Below are 20,310 nucleotides of genomic sequence, written 5' to 3' on the forward strand. Positions count from 1 at the left end.
AACTTGTGCCAGCAGAGGAGAGCGGGGCAAGTAAACTCCCCTACCTTCATTGTTGTGTGGGATAATGTGGCATTCCACTGCTCTGCTGCAGTCACAGACTGGTTTGCTGCACATCCCAGGATGCCAGTACTATTCCTGCCTCCATACTCCCCCTTCCTAAACCCAATAGAGGAGTTTTTCTCTGCGTGGAGGTGGAAGGTTAATGACCACCATCCACATGACCAGATGTCCGTACTGGATGCCATGAATGTGGGGTGTGGAGACACTTCTCCTGAAGACTGCCAGGGTTGGATTAGACATTCCAGAAGATACTTTTCAAGATGCATCACCAGAGAAGACATAAGATGTGATGTTGATGAGAACTTGCAGGAGAACTAGAACCCTCACAGTACAGTATAAGTGATTATACTATACAAGTTTTTTGTTGTAATTATTATTGCAGCCCTGAAATTTCAGGAATTTGTTTTTTGTTTCAACTTTTAATTTTTCACATGTAAATTACTATATGCAAAGATATAGAAAAAAATAAAGGCTTTTGAAGCAAATTGCTGCATTTGATTCATTCTTGTTACATATACTTTAGTACAGTCAATAAAGTGAAAAGGTGTCATTCTTAGTCTATAATGAAATACTGATTTATGTGAAAAATCATTCAAATTTCAAAGAGAAGTTCATTTATGTAATGCTCCCTGTTAGTGTTTTTAGGTCAGTGTGTTATGAGTGCCAATGCTTGCTTTCTGAGTGAGAATTGTTGCCAGTGTTATGATCGAACAAGCTAATTTTGAGACATGTATGAAGTGTTTTGGTGGTTTGAGTGAGTTTTGGAGGTGAGATTAACTGTTTGGTCAAGATGCATGTTGGTAATGCAGACTGTGAAGAGTTTTGAAAAAGTGGCTTCAGTATTGACCGATGCGTGTTAGCAATTGAAAAAAAAACTATGCATAGTTTTATGGAAACGGACAAACAATATTCCATGTTTAGATCATGAAAGTTTCAGGATAACGAGATCCATTGACACCAATTACCGTGGAACATGAACCAATTGGACTACATTATCTATGGATGTAATATTTCATCATTCTTTCAGACACTTTCTATTGTCCCATGTTTTAAGATTTGACATTACTGTACACTCACCGGCCACTTTATTAGGTACACCTATCTAGTACTGGTTAGGACCTCCTTTTGCCTCCACAACAACCTGAATTATTCACGGGTCTGTACGTTAAGAGATGCGCTTCTGCACACCACTGTTTTAAACGGCTGTTATTTGAGCATATATGGCCTTTCTGTTAGCTTGAATGAGTCTGGACATTCTCCTCTGACCTCTCTTATTAACAAGGGGTTTTTGCCCACAGAAGTGCCACTCACCGAATGTGTTTTGTTTATCGCACCATTCTCTGTAAACTCTAGAGACTGTAGTGTGTAAAAATCCCAGGAGGGCAGCTGTTTCTGAGATGCTGGAACCACCATGAGTGGCACCAACAATCATACCACAATCAAAATTGCTTAGATTACGCATCTTGCCCGTTCTAATGTTTGGTCGAACAACAACTAAAGCTCTCTACTCTACATACGGAGTTGCAGGCAGCCATATGATTCGCTGTTCGAAGGAGCAGGCTATTTGCGTTAACATGCAGGTGTACCTAATAAAGTGGCAGGTGAGTTTGTATGCTGGCCCTTGTAATTGCTTTTCCAATACTGCCAACTCGTTCGTGATGGTATCCACCTACAACAACATAGCGATAACATGGAGCCGGCAGGTGATCCACGTCACAATAGAGCAGTGGGAGGAAGACGTGGTGGTCAAAGGAATGGCAGGGTACAAGCACCCCTTCTGAGAGGGAATGTGGTAGAGGACAAGGCCACGGACCAAGACAGCGGCAGCAACAGCAAAGAGTGTCCAATGAAAGCAATAGCTGTAGACCATGTCGTAAATCATGGCATGACAATGACTGAGGCAGCTACAATGATTCAACCAAACCTCAGAAGATCAACCGCAGCCTCAATCATCAGAACTTTCCTCAATGAGAACCGGTAAGTCTTCAGCATGCACTAAACATTAGGCTACTCTCAATTGTCAAATGACTGTATACTGCATGCCAATGTGTGCCACAGAGCAGGTGATGTGACTAAATGTATTCTTACTGTAATTTTCCCTGCAGAGTTGAGACTAGGCCAAAAAGGGGAGGCAGAGGCAAAATTCTGACTGACCAACAAGAGTGGACTGTGGTCAATTTGGTTCGGGCCAGAAATGATATTCGCCTTACAGAAATTCAGCTGCACATCTTGGACAATGACGACATGTTCAACAATGTGGAAGCCATAGATTTGCCGACTATTGTACGCATGCTGAAAAGGCACCAGGTGTCTCTAAAACAGCTATACCATGTGCCTTTTGACAGAAATGCAGACAGAGTCAAGCAACTGAGGACTGAGTATGTTCAGGTATGTTCAGTTTCAAGATACCTGTTGTGAAAAATCCCCAAAAATTCTACATCATTGTAATCAGTAATTCTCTATCCAAAATGTATTTTTAGAGGGTGATGGAGCTGGATGGTGACGAAAACCAGCAACAATTTCCTCTTTTTGGATGAGTCAGGCTTCAACCTGGCTAAGAAAAGGAGGAGAGGTCGGAGTTTCATTGGCCAGCGGGCAACCATCCAAGTACCTGGACAATGTGGGGCCAATATCACCATGTGTGCGGCTATATCAGAAGATGGTGTGGTGGGACACAGACCTCGTATTGGATCATATAATGCTGCTCTCCTTGTAAGCTTCCTTGATGAGCTAAATCAAGTCTGTAGAGCTGATGGCGTGACCTATGTCATTGTGTGGGATAATGTCAGGTTCCACCATGCTCAAATGTTGCACGCATGGTTTCAGGCCCATCCACAATTTACCACCCTGTACTTACTCCATACTCTTCTTTCCTTAACCCGATTGAGGAATTTTTCTCCACATGGAGGTGAAAGGTATATGATAGGCGCCCTCACAAACAAGCCACCCTTCTCCAGGCCATGGATGACGCATGCAATGACATCACGGCAGACCAGTGTCAGGCCTGGATTCGCCATGCCCGAAGATTCTTCCCAATACGTTTGGCTAATGAAAACATCCATTGTGATGTGGATGAGAACCTGTGGCCAAATCCACAAGACAGTGTTGATGGAAATATACAAGTACAGTAATCAATTCTTTGTTTTGCTTTTTACAGTAAGCCAGGTGAGGAACACTGCAGAAGACGTTTTACTGTAGTTTTTTGCTTTTTTGCTTTGATTCAAAGAAACCTATGTTGTGATTTTACTGTATGTCATCAATACATTTCAGATTTTGTTCAATGATTCCACTGTGTCTGTATTATTCTCTCTACTAGTCCTTTTACAGTGATGTATTTACGTGTAGTACCATAATGAAACATGTATCACATATTTTGTACTACAATATTTAATGATTGTACGAACAACTACACAGTGAAACTATCGGTATCTTGTGTGTGGGTGATCTAAAGTAATGTTCCTATGGTATTTCATGATAAATTAAATATTTGAACCAATGTTTCTGCAAATGCAAGGTTTCTTTAAAGATATGAATGCACAATGCAATGTTTTGAACATTGGACAGCCTGTGTTACAAGTGATGACCATTGTGAGTTTTGTGTCTAGAAAAATGACCACAAGGTTCTGAAATCAGTGCCAAAGTGATTGTAAAAAAACTGTAACAGCCCAGTCAAGCCATTCCCTCTGCCTCCAACATCCCACACCCTGCTGTTTGTCCCCAGGTTAGCAGCAAAGCCTTCTTTCAGCTCCTGCCAACAGATAGCACTGCTGGCTGGAGCTGGTATAAGCTATCCTTTAGCCAGCTATTAGCAGCCAAATAAACACATGTCGACCATGGACCAGCCATTGATGCTCTCCTTAACCAAGGTTTTATGTAAAGACAATACCAGCCTTGCTCTAAAATTAAACTCTTTTGGGAGCATGAATCAGCGATTCATTTATTTGCTGTGACGGGAACTGAGCGTCTCATAGTGCCAGCTGGCTCTGGTTTCAGCACGGGAGTAGAATCCTACAGACTGGTACAAACCCCTATTAACAGACCGATTAGTTTAATGGTTAACAGAAAGCCATGCACCCGCTTTGAAGTACGGTATAGAATGGCATGTTGTCCGCAGCTTTTCTCTGCTACTCCCAGCCAACAAAAATGGGTAGGGTCAAAGGCCTCATTTCCAAGTGGCTAAGAGCACCATTGTTACAGTAAATGTTTCCACATCTTCATCTCTTTGTTGGTCTCACAAATCAAACAGCACTTGCCCAAGTATCACTCGTGTATCACTATCAGAGAACATGGTTCACTCTTAATGAGGCCCTTGTAGGATCCAAGTTACGGTTTCCTGTAATTGTTTACAGAAAAGGCTCTTATAGAAGGATTCCTTGGCTTCATTAGGAAATAGAATTCCCGTTGATTAGATCCTTTATGATTTGATTGTTTACACAATTTTATTTGTGGTTATAGGACACCTTTAAATTGAGGGAGTTGTGTTATGGTTCATGGCAATGATGGCATGGAGTTAAGGAAGCTACTGGGCCTACAGTAGAGATTAGTTCAGTCCTGAGACATACTGTAGACATGTCGGCCTCAACACAAGGCAACTAAGGTAAAATTCTATTGGAGAATTTGTGCTTCAGGAGAAGCTAGACAGATCTATCATAAGACATAGCACTCCGTTGTCTCAGTATCAACAATTCAAAGGGCAAATCACTAAAGGAAACCTCTTTCCACTAGTATCTGAATGATGGCACAAACATATTTGGAGTCCAACCATTCTGTCTCTCTGTGGACTGGCACCCGTAGATGTGAATCAACAATTGAATGTGTGTGACAGTCCTCTCTCTATTTGACCCCAGTCTCTACCTGAAGGTTAAAAGTGTGACTTTGGCATGAGGTCGTCAGGGCGGAGCGCGGCTAAACTAATGAAAACACATCTCAGCAGCAGCTGTCCAAACAGTAGGCACCATCTCCAGGCTCTCCTGGTCCACTGGCCCTCCTTAGACAAAGACTCAGGCCAGACCAAGACCAACATGTGGGAACCACCAAATGATGTCCGGTTATTTAGCCATCTGTACAATAAATCACTACTTTTTGGGTCAATTTACTTTCCCCCCTCTCTGTCCCTCATTCCCTCTCTGAGTTAGTCTTTCTGGTTGTCAGAACAGTTCAGCCCAACCCTGAACCCTAATAGACTTGGCCAAGGATAACTATAACAGCCCAAACACTTCCCAACAGAACCCAAACAGTCAGACATACAGTATCTCAGACACGACCAAATAGCCATATCAGTGATATACTACCCAATACAGGCCAAAACAACTAAAGACAGCCCAACACTGGCAAACACTGTTCAACATATTCCACCACTGCTCAAAACATGCTACACAAAAAGTGGGACAGCTCTATCTAATGTGAATTCATCAATTCAACACAGTTTTCATATATTAACCTTGACCACCCAGGCAGGTTCCACCTCATTTTCATATTCCACTAATAACATCAGTTCTTCTGCTGGGAGTTTATCTTCAAGGGAAGGAAAGTGCAGGAAGGTTGTCGTTTTTCCTGGCATTGCTGTGTAATTGTTCCCAAATGGGATTGGGAATGTCACAGGCCACAGGAAACTCCTTCTCGCTTTGTCCGAGGAGCCTGCAGGTTTTTCCAACGGCAACGGTCCATGAACCAGATATCTTTCTTACTTGCATGAACTGCATCATCTGCCTCTCTGTAAAATGTGTCAGAAGAAGAATGTCTAGTACACTGACTACAGTATGATTACTGTGGTTCTCTATTGATGGTAAACAGTGAACGTTTTATCATGGCCTATTGTCCCTTCCTGGTGAAGCTACAGTATTGATTTCTCTCAGCTGTCAAATGGAGACTCAACATAACATCCCTCCCCATTATGTAAATATAAAGATACTTCATCTCTCCCTCACACTCTCAGACTGCAGAGCTCATTGAAGTAGAACAGGGGCCTCTTCTTCTCTCATAGAAACAGACATGGTCTGACGGTGGACATCTCCCTCTCCCAGTCTCCCTGTCTCAGTAAAGATGTTCTATCAAGAGAGATAGAGAGAGAGAAACAGCTCAATCTGCATAACACTGTTGTTCTGACAGAGTAATCTCCCTCGTCTCGTAACTCAAGTTGACACGTTGACTACGGGAAATATGATCATCAGCACGGTGTCATAATCATCAGAGATGATGAGTGGGTTAATTACTCTGTGTGTGTGTGTGTGTGTGTGTGTGTGTGTGTGTGTGTGTGTGTGTGTGTGTGTGTGTGTGTGTGTGTGTGTGTGTGTGTGTGTGTGTGTGTGTGTGTGTGTGTGTGTGTGTGTGTGTGTGTGTGTGTGTGTGTGTGTGTGTGTGTGTGTGTGTGTGTGTGTGTGTGTGTGTGTGTGTGTGGTTGTGTGTCTGTCTGTGTGTCTGTCTGTGTGTGTGTGTGTTTTTGTGTGTGTGTGTGTATGTGTGTTTTTGTGTGAAGAAAGAGAGAGGGTGAGACTATTAAAGACAGGACATCATTACCTTGATGTTTCCCAGGAGTTTCTTGAGCTCCTGAACCTCCCCCTCGTTGCTGGGAGTTATCCTGAAGATTTGATCACTGAAGAAGCAGAGGGAAGGAGTTAAGTAACATTTATGCTTTTCTTTTCTATTTGCTGAAGGGAGTACTGGCCATTGTACATTATTACTAGTATACTGTATAACTACAACAGAGTTTCTTATTTTTTATAACAGACTAAAAACACCTGCAAATCAGCTCCAATTTATTTGCATTTTGAAAATCTATTCCAAACTATTCCCATGCATAATACAGAGATATGTGTGATCGTATACAAACGTAAGCAAGATTTTTTTTTATTATGTTTTAGCCAAACAATATATCTGTTTGGGCTTCTTGCGGTCAATTTGCACTCTACAAATAATTTGTAATTATGTTCAAGCCACCTAACAATCCCCTTACGAAAAATGTATCCACCGCTACAAAAAAATGACAATTAATTATAATCCACATAATAATTCACATTTCCTGTTACTGCAGGATTTATTTCCTGTTGTAGGATATGGCTCAAATGAAGATCCTATACCTTTACTAACTACCTTGTAGGATCTACCTATCTATCTATACTATGTCTGGAAGTAGACATAATCTGTCCCCTATACTAAGCACAGTCAGGATTCTGTTGAGCAAGATTTAAAATGACTAAAAGCACATCACTCTATGACATTTCTCAGCCATACAGTAGTCAGAGTTAATGCAGTCTCCCTTTTGTACATGACTGGAGAATGACACTTAATTGTGAGAGATGATTCAGCAGGGTTAAGGGAAGGGCTGGGTCCTGTTTTAGTGTGACGGAAGGGATGGATGACAGGGTTAAACCAGTGTTGAACAATCAAATCAAATCAAAAGGCATTTGTTACATGCGCCAAATACAACAGGTGTAGACCTTACAGTGAAATGCGTACTTACAAGCCCTTAACCAACAATGCAGTTTTAAGAAAAATAATAAATAAGTAAAAAATAGAAAATACAAGTAACAAATAATTAAACAGCAGCAGTAAAATTACAATAGCGAGGCTATATACAGGGGGTACCGGTACAAAGACAATGTGCGGGGGCACTGGTTAGTCGAGGTAATTGAGGTAATATGTACATGTAGGTAGAGTTATTAAAGTGACTATGCGTAGATAATAACAGAGAGTAGCAGCAGCATAAAGGGGGGGGGGGGGCAATGAAAATAGTCTAGGTGTTTGATTAGATGTTCAGGAGTCTTATGGCTTGGGGGTAGAAGCTGTTAAGAAGCCTTTCGAACCTAGACTTGGAGCTCTGGTACCGCTTGCCTTGCGGCAGCAGAGAGAACAGTCTATGACTAGGGTGGCTGGAGTCTTTCACAATTTTTAGGGCCTTTTTCTGAGGTCCTGGATGGCAGGAAGCTTGGCCCCAGTGATGTACTGGGCCGTACGCACCATCCTCTATAGTGCCTTGTGTTTGGAGGCCGAGGAATGTGGCTGACAGATAGTGCAGTGCTACAGCGTTTTGTGTTACACACACAGGTGATGGGATGGGACAAAGGTTTGTTATTACAACACATTATTACATTGAGACAGATGGGAATCAGGAGTCTTAAATAACATGAACCTATATTAAAACATAATATACTAGCCTAAATATACACTGACAAAATCACAGATCACAGCATACTACAGGTCGCGGAGGGACGTATATTTTGGGGGGAGAATGACTGTGAGAACGTTATCTCTGGTAACTTTTTAAAAGGATATCCTACTGAAAATAAAATGATGCTGACATCTAAAATATAATTTCCCCCTCCAGAAACGAGCCCATAATATCAGGCAAGTGTGCTATTTAGCAATACTCATTATCACCTGATGTGGCCCAACTGATGCAGCATAGTGGCTAGGAATAAATAGGCCGAGGGTAGCCCATCTGCATTTACCTCACTGGGCTAATCATTAGCTAGATCACAAACTCTAAAGTCTAAACATTAGGCTATCTTGTTGCTAGTTACAGTATAGCAGCATAATGATGACTTGAATGTCCCCCCAAAAAAACATTCCACTGGCACTCAGCTAACCAAGGATCATGTAGGCTACTGTGAATATAATATAAGCCTACCTGTTACACATGACTCAGGTTACATTTCAACGCCATTGGAGCCCGCTAACGCGCATAAACCAATGCCGCTGCTAGAACTAAAATGGTGCATTTTACACATTTCTTGGATTTGAGAAATAAGTGTAGCTTAGTAGAAAGCTAGAAAGCTCAGTGATCCTCATCTTATAACAGTGGCCATCAAAACTGCTTTCAAAGGTGTGTTTCCCGCGACTGCATTAAGAATGTTGAATGGCTACAGTGACTGGGCATCACAGGAGGTTGGTGGCACCTTAATTGGGGAGGACAGGCTCATGGTAATGGCTGGAGCGGAATAGGTGGAATGGTCTCAAATACATCACACACGTTGTTTTTATGTGTTTGATGCCATTCCATTTGCTCCGTTCCGGCCATTATTATGTGCCGTCCTCCCCTCAGCAGCCTCCTGTACTGGGCATGCATATTTCTCTCCCTGTGCGGCACTGGCAATTTGAATGCTCCTTGAAAGGAATATTATTTTCTTGCATAGAATGCGACAGGCTGAACAATTGGTAAACTATTCTACTATGGGGTTGTCTGATTTTTCTGTTGCTTAGCCTACTTGTGTTGTTGGCTGTGGGAAATCAAATGTGGACAACAATCTTTCATTAGATAAATCAAATAGGCTAACGAAAGGTAACGGGTCTCAGCTCCACCCGGCTCTCATTTGGGCTAGAGACAAGCGGTTTGGGCTAGAGACAAGCGGTTTGGGCTAGAGACAAGCGGTTTGGGCTAGAGACAAGCGGTTTGGGCTAGAGACAAACGGTTTGGGCTAGAGACAAGCGGTTTGGGCTAGAGACAAACGGTTTGTGCTAGAGACAAGCGGTTTTCTGAAATGTAAAGTGTAACCATAACGGTCATGGAGATGTGCTCTATAATAGGCCCTACTCACAGGCTGTGGTAGGCTACAGCAAAGCCTAATCAGACTTGCCTGTGCTCATGGTTCTCACAGGTGAGGACAGGTGCAAATGAAAGTGAACACTTCAGTGAAGAGAGGCATTTACAAAGTGCTATGTGGAAGGGGTGGCCTCCTATTAAGTGCTATTTCAAAGTGGCCTCCTATTGGTCAGATTTTTGCTACTCATTTACCAATCACATCATCTTTCGTTTTGTATTCCCATTGTGATTTGTCCCTGAACCCATAGGAGACCATTTTGAAAAATATAAAAGCCTCCTTAAATCTTCACGTCGGTAACACCTGAAGGCAGAAACATGTTTTTTTTTGTTTTTTTTACCAATTAAGAAGCATTTTAATCAACTTCCACTGTCCTCCAAGAGTTGCTGAAATTTCTCTTCGCTCTCACAGGTGAGGTGAAATTATACAATGTATCGACTTTGCTAGCAATGTGCCCCATTCAAATATATAACAACAGCCGGCGCACACTGGACTAGTCCATTCAGAGATGCTAACTACATTTAGCATCTATTCATGAAGGTATCTTCTGGCCGGGGGACTTTTGGTCTGAATGTTAACACGCATCATTTGCGGTATGGTTTTAGAAACAATAGGAGCGTATCTTTCATAGCGAGAAATGCGTGCTCCAAACACCTATGTGTAAGCGTAACTGGGGAGGAAGTGTCGCAGAAGTGTAGTTCGTCATCTGGAAGGATCTGTGCAAACCTGCTACAGTAAGTGCATCTTTTTTATTAGAAAGATTCTTTCTCGCTAATATGAAAGATAAGTTCCATATGTTTCGGAAACCGTATCGCAAGTGATGATTATTGACGTTTCTAAACATTAAAACAGAGCATCGGGATTGTAGTTCACATGGTCCCACCGGTACGCGGTGCTTAAAGCTGAGAACCCTTGGGATAAAGCAGAATGTATTTTTTAATGCCTTGGTGTTAAAGCCTTGGGTTCTCGAGAGAAAGCACTGGACATTAATCATTTATACATCTTTGTTTGCTCTCAACAATTTTTTTGCCATAATGTATTATCTGGGTGAATATTTTTCTAGGCGAACTGATGCTAAATCCAAATTTCAGGTCGGAGAGCATGCATCACAATTTTGAGCCCTGACCTTGACTATGAAACATATTGGTGAAAATAATTTTAAAAATCCATACCACATTATTAGAGACAGTTGCAAACAACATCAATGAAATGACTGTGTGAAGCCCTGGCAATTCCTTTCAGGTGTAAACATGGGAAACAGATGAATGAAATACACTTCATTTGACTGGGATGTTCCATGGGGGCTAGTAGTCATTCCTTGTTCTCACCTGTTTAACACTGCTTCTGAATCTCCTGTATTCATAGGCTATGAAGGCAATCCCTAGGCACACTGAAAATACATTTACACTAACGATACCATCATAAAGACAACAACATAAGAAGGAAAAACCACTCCACTTGTGTTTGGTTAACTAAAACCATGTCTACCACCTACGCTATCTGGTTTCAATGGTCTGGCTTTCATATTTCTCCATACAGAAAATCAACTCAGCCGCCAGATTCACACTGTGCTGCAAAGCTTTGCACGAGAACTTAACTGTGTTTTTGTAAAATTTTCTGTGGAAATTGTTAAAAGTAATCCTTGTTCATTGTTTATTTAACACAGCATTACATTCAACACATTTCATTGTACATTCATTTTGTTTGTAGACATCTTTCACCACACAACCATTGATCAAAAATATAAGTTCACTGTGAAATATAATGAGTAAATTGGTGCAATCACCAAAACACAACATAATGATACCTTCTCAATGTAGTTATTTTAGAAACCAGTTAGTCCAATAGCAAAAAAAGTTAAGATACATGTTAAAAAAATGCCATTTGAATGCAGTATGCTACAGTACTGTATTTGCAGTACATTACAGTTTTTTCACATTAGATACTACACTTGCACTACCCATTAAAATTGACTGAACCTAACATTTCCATAATTTCTATCCCATGTGTGATCAAAGGTGTGATCATTGAAGACACCTTTCACAATGCAATCAAATGGAAGAAATGAAAGAAACAATGTTTAGCAGGCAGTAGTTTGCATAAAGCCTGTCTTGAGCATTTGTCTATAATGTAGGTTGTAGGTCGAAATCTCAGTAAATATCCTCATTGTTCATGTACCTGGAGAAAAACCTTTTGGCATGGTGAATCCAAGCCCACTGGCCACACCATGTCATTTCAGCATGGACATTTTGATAATATTTGGTAGAGACGTTGATCAATGAGATGTCAACCTTTATTCACCTTCTCAAATAGGACAGCCAGAAGTTTGTGCTTTCAACCATCTAAAAGCACAACCAAATTCCAGTGGAAAAACAATGTATGATTTTTGGTTTAGTTTACATTTACATTTAAGTCATTTAGCAGACGCTCTTATCCAGAGCGACTTACAAATTGGTGCATTCACCTTATGATATCCAGTGGAACAACCACTTTACAATAGTGCATCTAACTCTTTTAAGGGGGGGGGGGGGGGTTAGAAGGATTACTTTATCCTATCCTAGGTATTCCTTAAAGAGGTGGGGTTTCAGGTGTCTCCGGAAGGTGGGGATTGACTCCGCTGACCTGGCGTCGTGAGGGAGTTTGTTCCACCATTGGGGTGCCAGAGCAGCGAACAGTTTTGACTGGGCTGAGCGGGAACTGTACTTCCTCAGAGGTAGGGAGGCGAGCAGGCCAGAGGTGGATGAACGCAGTGCCCTTGTTTGGGTGTAGGGCCTGATCAGAGCCTGAAGGTACGGAGGTGCCGTTCCCCTCACAGCTCCGTAGGCAAGCACCATGGTCTTGTAGCGGATGCGAGCTTCAACTGGAAGCCAGTGGAGAGAGCGGAGGAGCGGGGTGACGTGAGAGAACTTGGGAAAGTTGAACACCAGACGGGCTGCGGCGTTCTGGATGAGTTGTAGGGGTTTAATGGCACAGGCAGGGAGCCCAGCCAACAGCGAGTTGCAGTAATCCAGACGGGAGATGACAAGTGCCTGGATTAGGACCTGCGCCGCTTCCTGCGTGAGGCAGGGTCGTACTCTGCGAATGTTGTAGAGCATGAACCTACAGGAACGGGTCACCGCCTTGATGTTAGTTGAGAATGACAGGGTGTTGTCCAGGATCACGCCAAGGTTCTTAGCACTCTGGGAGGAGGACACAATGGAGTTGTCAACCGTGATGGCGAGATCATGGAACGGGCAGTCCTTCCCCGGGAGGAAGAGCAGCTCCGTCTTGCCGAGGTTCAGCTTGAGGTGGTGATCCGTCATCCACACTGATATGTCTGCCAGACATGCAGAGATGCGATTCACCACCTGGTTATCAGAGGGGGGAAAGGAGAAGATTAATTGTGTGTCGTCTGCATAGCAATGATAGGAGAGACCATGTGAGGATATGACAGAGCCAAGTGACTTGGTGTATAGCGAGAATAGGAGAGGGCCTAGAACAGAGCCCTGGGGGACACCAGTGGTGAGAGCACGTGGTGCGGAGACAGATTCTCGCCACGCCACCTGGTAGGAGCGACCTGTCAGGTAGGACGCAATCCAAGCGTGGGCCGCGCCGGAGATGCCCAGCTCGGAGAGGGTGGAGAGGAGGATCTGATGGTTCACAGTATCAAAGGCAGCCGATAGGTCTAGAAGGATGAGAGCAGAGGAGAGAGAGTTAGCTTTAGCAGTGCGGAGCGCCTCCGTGACACAGAGAAGAGCAGTCTCAGTTGAATGACTAGTCTTGAAACCTGACTGATTTGGATCAAGAAGGTCATTCTGAGAGAGATAGCAGGAGAGCTGGCCAAGGACGGCACGTTCAAGAGTTTTGGAGAGAAAAGAAAGAAGGGATACTGGTCTGTAGTTGTTGACATCGGAGGGATCGAGTGTAGGTTTTTTCAGAAGGGGTGCAACTCTCGCTCTCTTGAAGACGGAAGGGACGTAGCCAGCGGTCAAGGATGAGTTGATGAGCGAGGTGAGGTAAGGGAGAAGGTCTCCGGAAATGGTCTGGAGAAGAGAGGAGGGTTGTCATCTAAATGTGTTATCACTGAGTTTCCAACCATTTAAAAGCACAACAAAGTTCAAATGGGAATACATTGTCAGATATTTATTTTATTTGCACCACTGAGATGCAGTACCTTAGACCGCTGCACCACTGAGATGCAGTACCTTAGACCGCTGCACCACTGAGATGCAGTACCTTAGACCGCTGCACCACTGAGATGCAGTACCTTAGACCGCTGCACCACTGAGATGCAGTACCTTAGACCGCTGCACCACTGAGATGCAGTACCTTAGACCGCTGCACCACGGAGATGCAGTACCTTAGACCGCTGCACCACTGAGATGCAGTACCTTAGACCGCTGCACCACTGAGATGCAGTACCTTAGACCGCTGCACCACTGAGATGCAGTACCTTAGACCGCTGCACCACTGAGATGCAGCACCTTAGACCGCTGCACCACTGAGATGCAGCACCTTAGACCGCTGCCCCACTGAGATGCAGTACCTTAGACCGCTGCACCACTGAGATGCAGTACCTTAGACCGCTGCACCACTGAGATGCAGTACCTTAGACCGCTGCACCACTGAGATGCAGTACCTTAGACCGCTGCCCCACTGAGATGCAGTACCTTAGACCGCTGCACCACTGAGATGCAGTACCTTAGACCGCTGCACCACTGAGATGCAGCACCTTAGACCGCTGCACCACTGAGATGCAGTACCTTAGACCGCTGCACCACTGAGATGCAGTACCTTAGACCGCTGCACCACTGAGATGCAGTACCTTAGACCGCTGCCCCACTGAGATGCAGTACCTTAGACCGCTGCCCCACTGAGATGCAGTACCTTAGACCGCTGCCCCACTGAGATGCAGTACCTTAGACCGCTGCCCCACTGAGATGCAGTACCTTAGACCGCTGCACCACTGAGATGCAGTACCTTAGACCGCTGCACCACTGAGATGCAGCACCTTAGACCGCTGCACCACTGAGATGCAGTACCTTAGACCGCTGCACCACTGAGATGCAGTACCTTAGACCGCTGCCCCACTGAGATGCAGTACCTTAGACCGCTGCCCCACTGAGATGCAGTACCTTAGACCGCTGCACCACTGAGATGCAGTACCTTAGACCGCTGCCCCACTGAGATGCAGTACCTTAGACCGCTGCACCACTGAGAGGCAGTACCTTAGACCGCTGCACCACTGAGATGCAGTACCTTAGACCGCTGCACCACTGAGATGCAGTACCTTAGACCGCTGCACCACTGAGATGCAGTACCTTAGACCGCTGCACCACTGAGATGCAGTACCTTAGACCGCTGCACCACTGAGATGCAGTACCTTAGACCGCTGCCCCACTGAGATGCAGTACCTTAGACCGCTGCCCCACTGAGATGCAGTACCTTAGACCGCTGCCCCACTGAGATGCAGTACCTTAGACCGCTGCACCACTGAGATGCAGTACCTTAGACCACTGCACCACTCGGGAGCCCAGACAGCATATCTAATGCTATAGATTCATCTGAGCCACTGGCTTAATCCTATTCTTTAACTTTTATTGTTGGTTTCGTTGGAGACATGAATCTAACATAGAATTTGTTAACTTGTCGACAAGTTAATAGGCGGATATTTATTATGTTTGATTGTCAACGCAAGCAAATATCAACATTTCAAGGAGATGTATATTTTATGCCATTGACTTAGTCTGGCTTTAATTCCAGTTTGTCTACAAATAAATCATTAATATGTTGGATTCACGTCTCCATCTCAACCAAAAACCAAAGTTAAGAAATAGGAATAAATCAAATCAAACTTGATCTAAAGCAGGGGTTTCTAAACTTTTCCTTCAGGCCCCCTTCCAGCATTGGGGAACATCCGGCGCCACCACCCCCCCCCCCCCCCCCCCCCTACCCGCGTGCGCGCATGACAGGTCTAATTCTATGGGTACAAGCACTGTTTATGACCAGTAGCAGTGTCTGGGTAAAATTACTGGGGAAGAAAAAAAAGGACATATTACAACCTATGTGTTGTCATCAATTGCTTTGTTTGCTCTGTAACCTGTTAGTTCATATGCTTTGACACTGTGATATACAGGCCTAAGGCCGAGACAATAAGAAGACACAGTGGCAGAATAAACTGAACAACACAAGGGCACTATCTGTCCGGTGAAGTCCACAAAGCATATTACATGTAACAAATAGTTACATACACAGGTACAAAAGTATATCTTATCACCATCCATATTGGATTTGTATTTGTAAAAAAAAAGTCAACTGTGCTGTTTCACAAAAGTTCTGAACTTTTCTATTCTCATTGTTTCTACAGATTGCATATTTAATTTTTTTTTTTTTGCTAAAAGTATTATGTTATTTATCAATTGACTATGACTTTTCAGATCACCCAGTAGTGCTATCTGCAAGGTTAGCTCCAGTTAAATATTGCAATTCTCCAGCCATTCCTGGAGCTGTGACCAAAAACAAGCTAAATATAGACAGTACCAAAACAAATGATCTAATGATTGTCTCTTCGCAGCAAAATCTGCAGAGCTTGGAAGGTTGCATCCCCCATATAAATAACATTCAATTGGTTGCAAGAATTTTGTTCAACAATTTTGAATCTGGCGTCATTATGCGTACTGTTTCAGTTCATAAACCATGTGCCATGGAATCGGTCCGTCAAAAATCTCTTCCCAACTCTTTTGCAATCTATATGGCAAGGCTGTACATTTTTTGGTCCTTAAATTAAACTTGTATACTTTTTTATTTAGCACAATTTTCTTTAACCAATTATGGTCCTTAATGCAGGGCCGACAGACAACTTTCTTACTTTTTCCCCCTTCCACTTTCCTCTTCCATTTTTGTGGTAATGCTGCAATTAGTTGTAATTTTGGGTAGAGCAGACATTTCCATATGTTTTTGTTAGCTGCATGTGTGCCAATTCCACCAGTCCTATTCATGATATCATTTATGATGATTATACATTTATTTTTTAAATTCAAATTAGTATGTTTGAGTTTAACCACAATATTTGTTGTATTATTTGTTTTGTCTTTTCTGGTGGATTAAATTGAAATTGCAACAAACTTTCTATGGCTTGTTTAAAAAATAGCGATATTTGGGAGATGATTTCCTTCAAATAACTGAAAGTGATGAGAGGTTGTAATCTGAATAAAGGGAAAAAGGCCATTCTTGAACATAGGGTGAGACATTCTTACTAATTTACTAGAGAACCAGTATGGATTTAAGTATACTGTAACTATCATGACACAAGGCAAGACCCAGACACAGACACAGGAGGCAGATGGTTGGAGTCTAACAATGTTTATAAATCCAAAAGGAGTAGGCAAGAGAAATGTCATGGACAGGTAAATGGTCAAAACCAGATCAGAGTCCAGGAGGTACAGAGTGGCAGAAAGGCTCGTGGTCAAGGCAGGCAGAATGGTCAGGCAGGCAGGTACAGAGTCCAGAACAGGCAAGGGTAAAAACCGGGAGGACTAGAAAAAGGAGAATAGCAAAGGCAGGAGTACGGGGAAAAAACGCTAGTTGACTTGGAACATACAAGACGAACTGGCACAGAGAGAGAGGAAACACAGGGATAAATACACTGGGGAAAATCAGCGACACCTGGAGGGGGTGGAGACAATCACAAGGACAGGTGAAACAGATCAGGGCGTAACAATAACTTTTGTATGACTCAAGCCTTTAGTGAGAGGTCTAATGCTTTAATAATTTATCATTTCTGCCTTCCGAATTCATATTCATAATATAAATAGTCCCGTTTAATTTTGTCTGGCTTGCTGTTCCAAATAAAATGTAATATTTTTTTCTCAAATAATTTTATGGCAAGACCATAAGCAAATAGGTCAACTGGGATATGACTAAAGAGTTAATCAGGGTGATTTTTCCACAAATAGACAGGTATTTACCTTTCCATGGTAGCAAAATCGTACCTATTTTTGCTAACTTTCTATGAAAATGTACTGGAGTGAGATCGTTTATGTATATGTACACTGAGTATATCCACATCACCATCAGACCATTTTATTGGTAAACTACACAGTAATGTAAAAGTTGTATTTTTTTGTGATCCAATACGTAATATAGTACACTTATCATAATTTGGTTGTAATCAAGAGAGGTTAGAAAAATTATCTAGATCCTCCATGAGACTGTGGAGGGATCCATGTTGAATCATCAGCGTACAATGACACCTTTATTTTTAAGCCCTGGATTTCTAATCCCTTGATATTATTGTTGAATATGATTTTAATAGCTAACATTTCGATGGCCATAATAAATAGATATGGTGATAGTGGACAACCTTGTTTTACTCCTCTTGACAGTTTAAACTTTCTGAGAAGTAGCCATTATTTACTATTTTACACCTAGGGTTACTATACATGATTTTAACCAATTTTATAAGAGATTCTCCAAAACTTAAATGTTCCAGGCATTTATATATAAACTTCAGTCGTACTTTATCAAAACCCTTTTCAGTGTCAGCTATGTAAAAAACCTGTCTGTTTAGAATTAATAATGTCCGACAATACCTTTTAAATTCTATGCGCTATACATTTTGCTAGAATTTTTGCATCACAACACTGAAGTGTAAGGGGCCTCCATTCTTTTTTAAATTGGACTGGATATTTATATTTCCCACTTGTATCCTGTTTCAGTAATAATGAAATCAGACCTTCTTGTTGAGTGGTTTAAACATGCTAATAACGGTCCTTTGAATATATCAAAAAAAGTTTGGTATACATTAACTTGATTGATCATGCTGTAGGTCATGTACAGTTGAAGTATGACGTTTACATACACCTTAGCCAAATACATTTAAACTCCGTTTTTCACAATTCCAGACATTTAATCCTAGTAAAAATTCCCGGTCTTAGGTCAGTTAGGATCACCACTTTATTTTAAGAATGTGAAATATCAGAGTAGTAGAGAGAATGATTTATTTCAGGTTTAAGGTACCACGTTCATCTGTACAGACAATAGTACGCAAGTGTCACGACTTCTACCGAAGTCGGTTCCTCTCCTTGATCGGGCGATGTTCGGCGGTCGACATCACCGGTCTTCTAGCCATCGCCGATCCATTTTTCATGTTCCATTTGTTTTGTCTGATTGTCACACTCACCTGGTTTCAATTCCCTAATTACATGTTGTATATGTTCCCTCTGTTTCCACCATGTCCTTGTCGGGAATTGTTCATTGTAAGTACTAGTGCCTTTTGTGACTGGTGCGAGACAGATTTTGTGCCCATGTGTTTTTTTGTAAGCCGGGAGTTATGTGCATTAAACCGCTCCGGCCATTTACCAAGTTCTGCTCTACTGCGTTTGACTTCCATGCCACCAGTTACGCACCCCTTGACAGCAAGTATAAACACCATGGGACCATGCAGCCGTCATACCAATCAGGAACGAAACGCGTCTCCTAGAGATGAACATACTTTGGCGCAAATAAGTGCAAATCACTCCCAGAACAACAGCAAAGGACCTTGTGAAGATGCTGGAGGAAACAGGTACAAAAGTATCTATATCCACAGTAAAACGAGTCCTATATCCACAGAACCTGAAAGGCCGCTCAGCAAGGAAGAAGCCACTGCTCCAAAACCGCCATAAAAAGCCAGACTACGGTTTGCAACTGCACATGGGGACAAAGATCATATTTTTTGGAGAAATGTCCTCTGGTCTGATGAAACAAAAATAGAACTGTTTGGCCATAATGACCATCATTATGTTTGGAGGAAAAAGGGGGAGGCTTGCAAGCCGAAGAACACCATCCCAAACGTGAAGCACGGGGGTGGCAGCATCATGTTGTGGGGGTGCTTTGCTGCAGGAGGGACTGGTGCACTTCACAAAATAGATGGCATCATAAGGAGGTAAAATGATGTGGATATATTGAAGCAACATCTCAAGACATCAGTCAGAAAGTTAAAGCTTGATCGCAAATGGGTCTTCTAAATGGACAATGATCCCAAGCATACTTCCAAAATTGTGGCAAAATGGCTTAAGGACAACAAAGTCAAGGTATTGGAGTGGACATCACAAAGCCCTGACCTCAATCCTATAGAAAATTTGTGGGAAGAACTGAAAAAGCGTGTGGGAGCAAGGAGTCCTACAAACCACACTCAGTTACACCAGCTCTGGTGGAATGGGCCAAAATTCACCCAATTTATTGTGGGAAGCTTGTGGAAGGCTACCTGAAACGTTTGACCCAAGTTAAACAATTTAAAGGCAATGCTACCAAATACTAATTGAGAGTATGTAAACTTCTGACCCACTAGGAATATGATGAAAGAAATAAAAGCTGAAATAAATAATTCTCTCTACTATTATTCTGACATTTTACATTCTTAAAATAAAGTGGTGTTCCTAACTGACCTATAACTAGGATCAAATGGCAGGAATTGTGAAAAACCGAGTTTAAATGTATTTGGGTAAGGTGTATGTAAACTTCTGACTTCAACTGTAGATGGGAGGTGTTGAATGGAGCTGAAGGTTGGGACTAATAACAACAAATAATAACAAGACAACTAATGTAAAACATACTTTATCCGTAAAACATATATGGGTTACGAACTTTTGTGAAAGACCACAGTTTGAAAGATATGGAAAATAGAAATCAAATCAGAAATAGATGGGAGAGGTCGAGGTTAGAGGAAGGACAGGAGAAAAAACAAACAAAATAG

At 42.4% G+C, this 20,310-nt stretch overlaps 1 protein-coding gene across 1 annotated transcript in view; it reads right to left on the reverse strand.

The window, feature by feature from the left end:
* Positions 1-20,310, reverse strand: part of LOC139531713 (carboxypeptidase A6-like) — a 52,156-nt gene that overhangs the window by 19,783 nt on the left and 12,063 nt on the right. Inside the window, exon 2 of the mRNA XM_071328420.1 lies at positions 6,577-6,652. Within this exon, the coding sequence (XP_071184521.1) occupies positions 6,577-6,652 (76 nt within the window). The remainder of the gene's footprint in view (positions 1-6,576; positions 6,653-20,310) is intronic.

The sequence above is a fragment of the Salvelinus alpinus genome, chromosome 10, assembly GCF_045679555.1.
Source record: "Salvelinus alpinus chromosome 10, SLU_Salpinus.1, whole genome shotgun sequence".
In the NCBI taxonomy this organism is placed as follows: domain Eukaryota; kingdom Metazoa; phylum Chordata; class Actinopteri; order Salmoniformes; family Salmonidae; genus Salvelinus; species Salvelinus alpinus.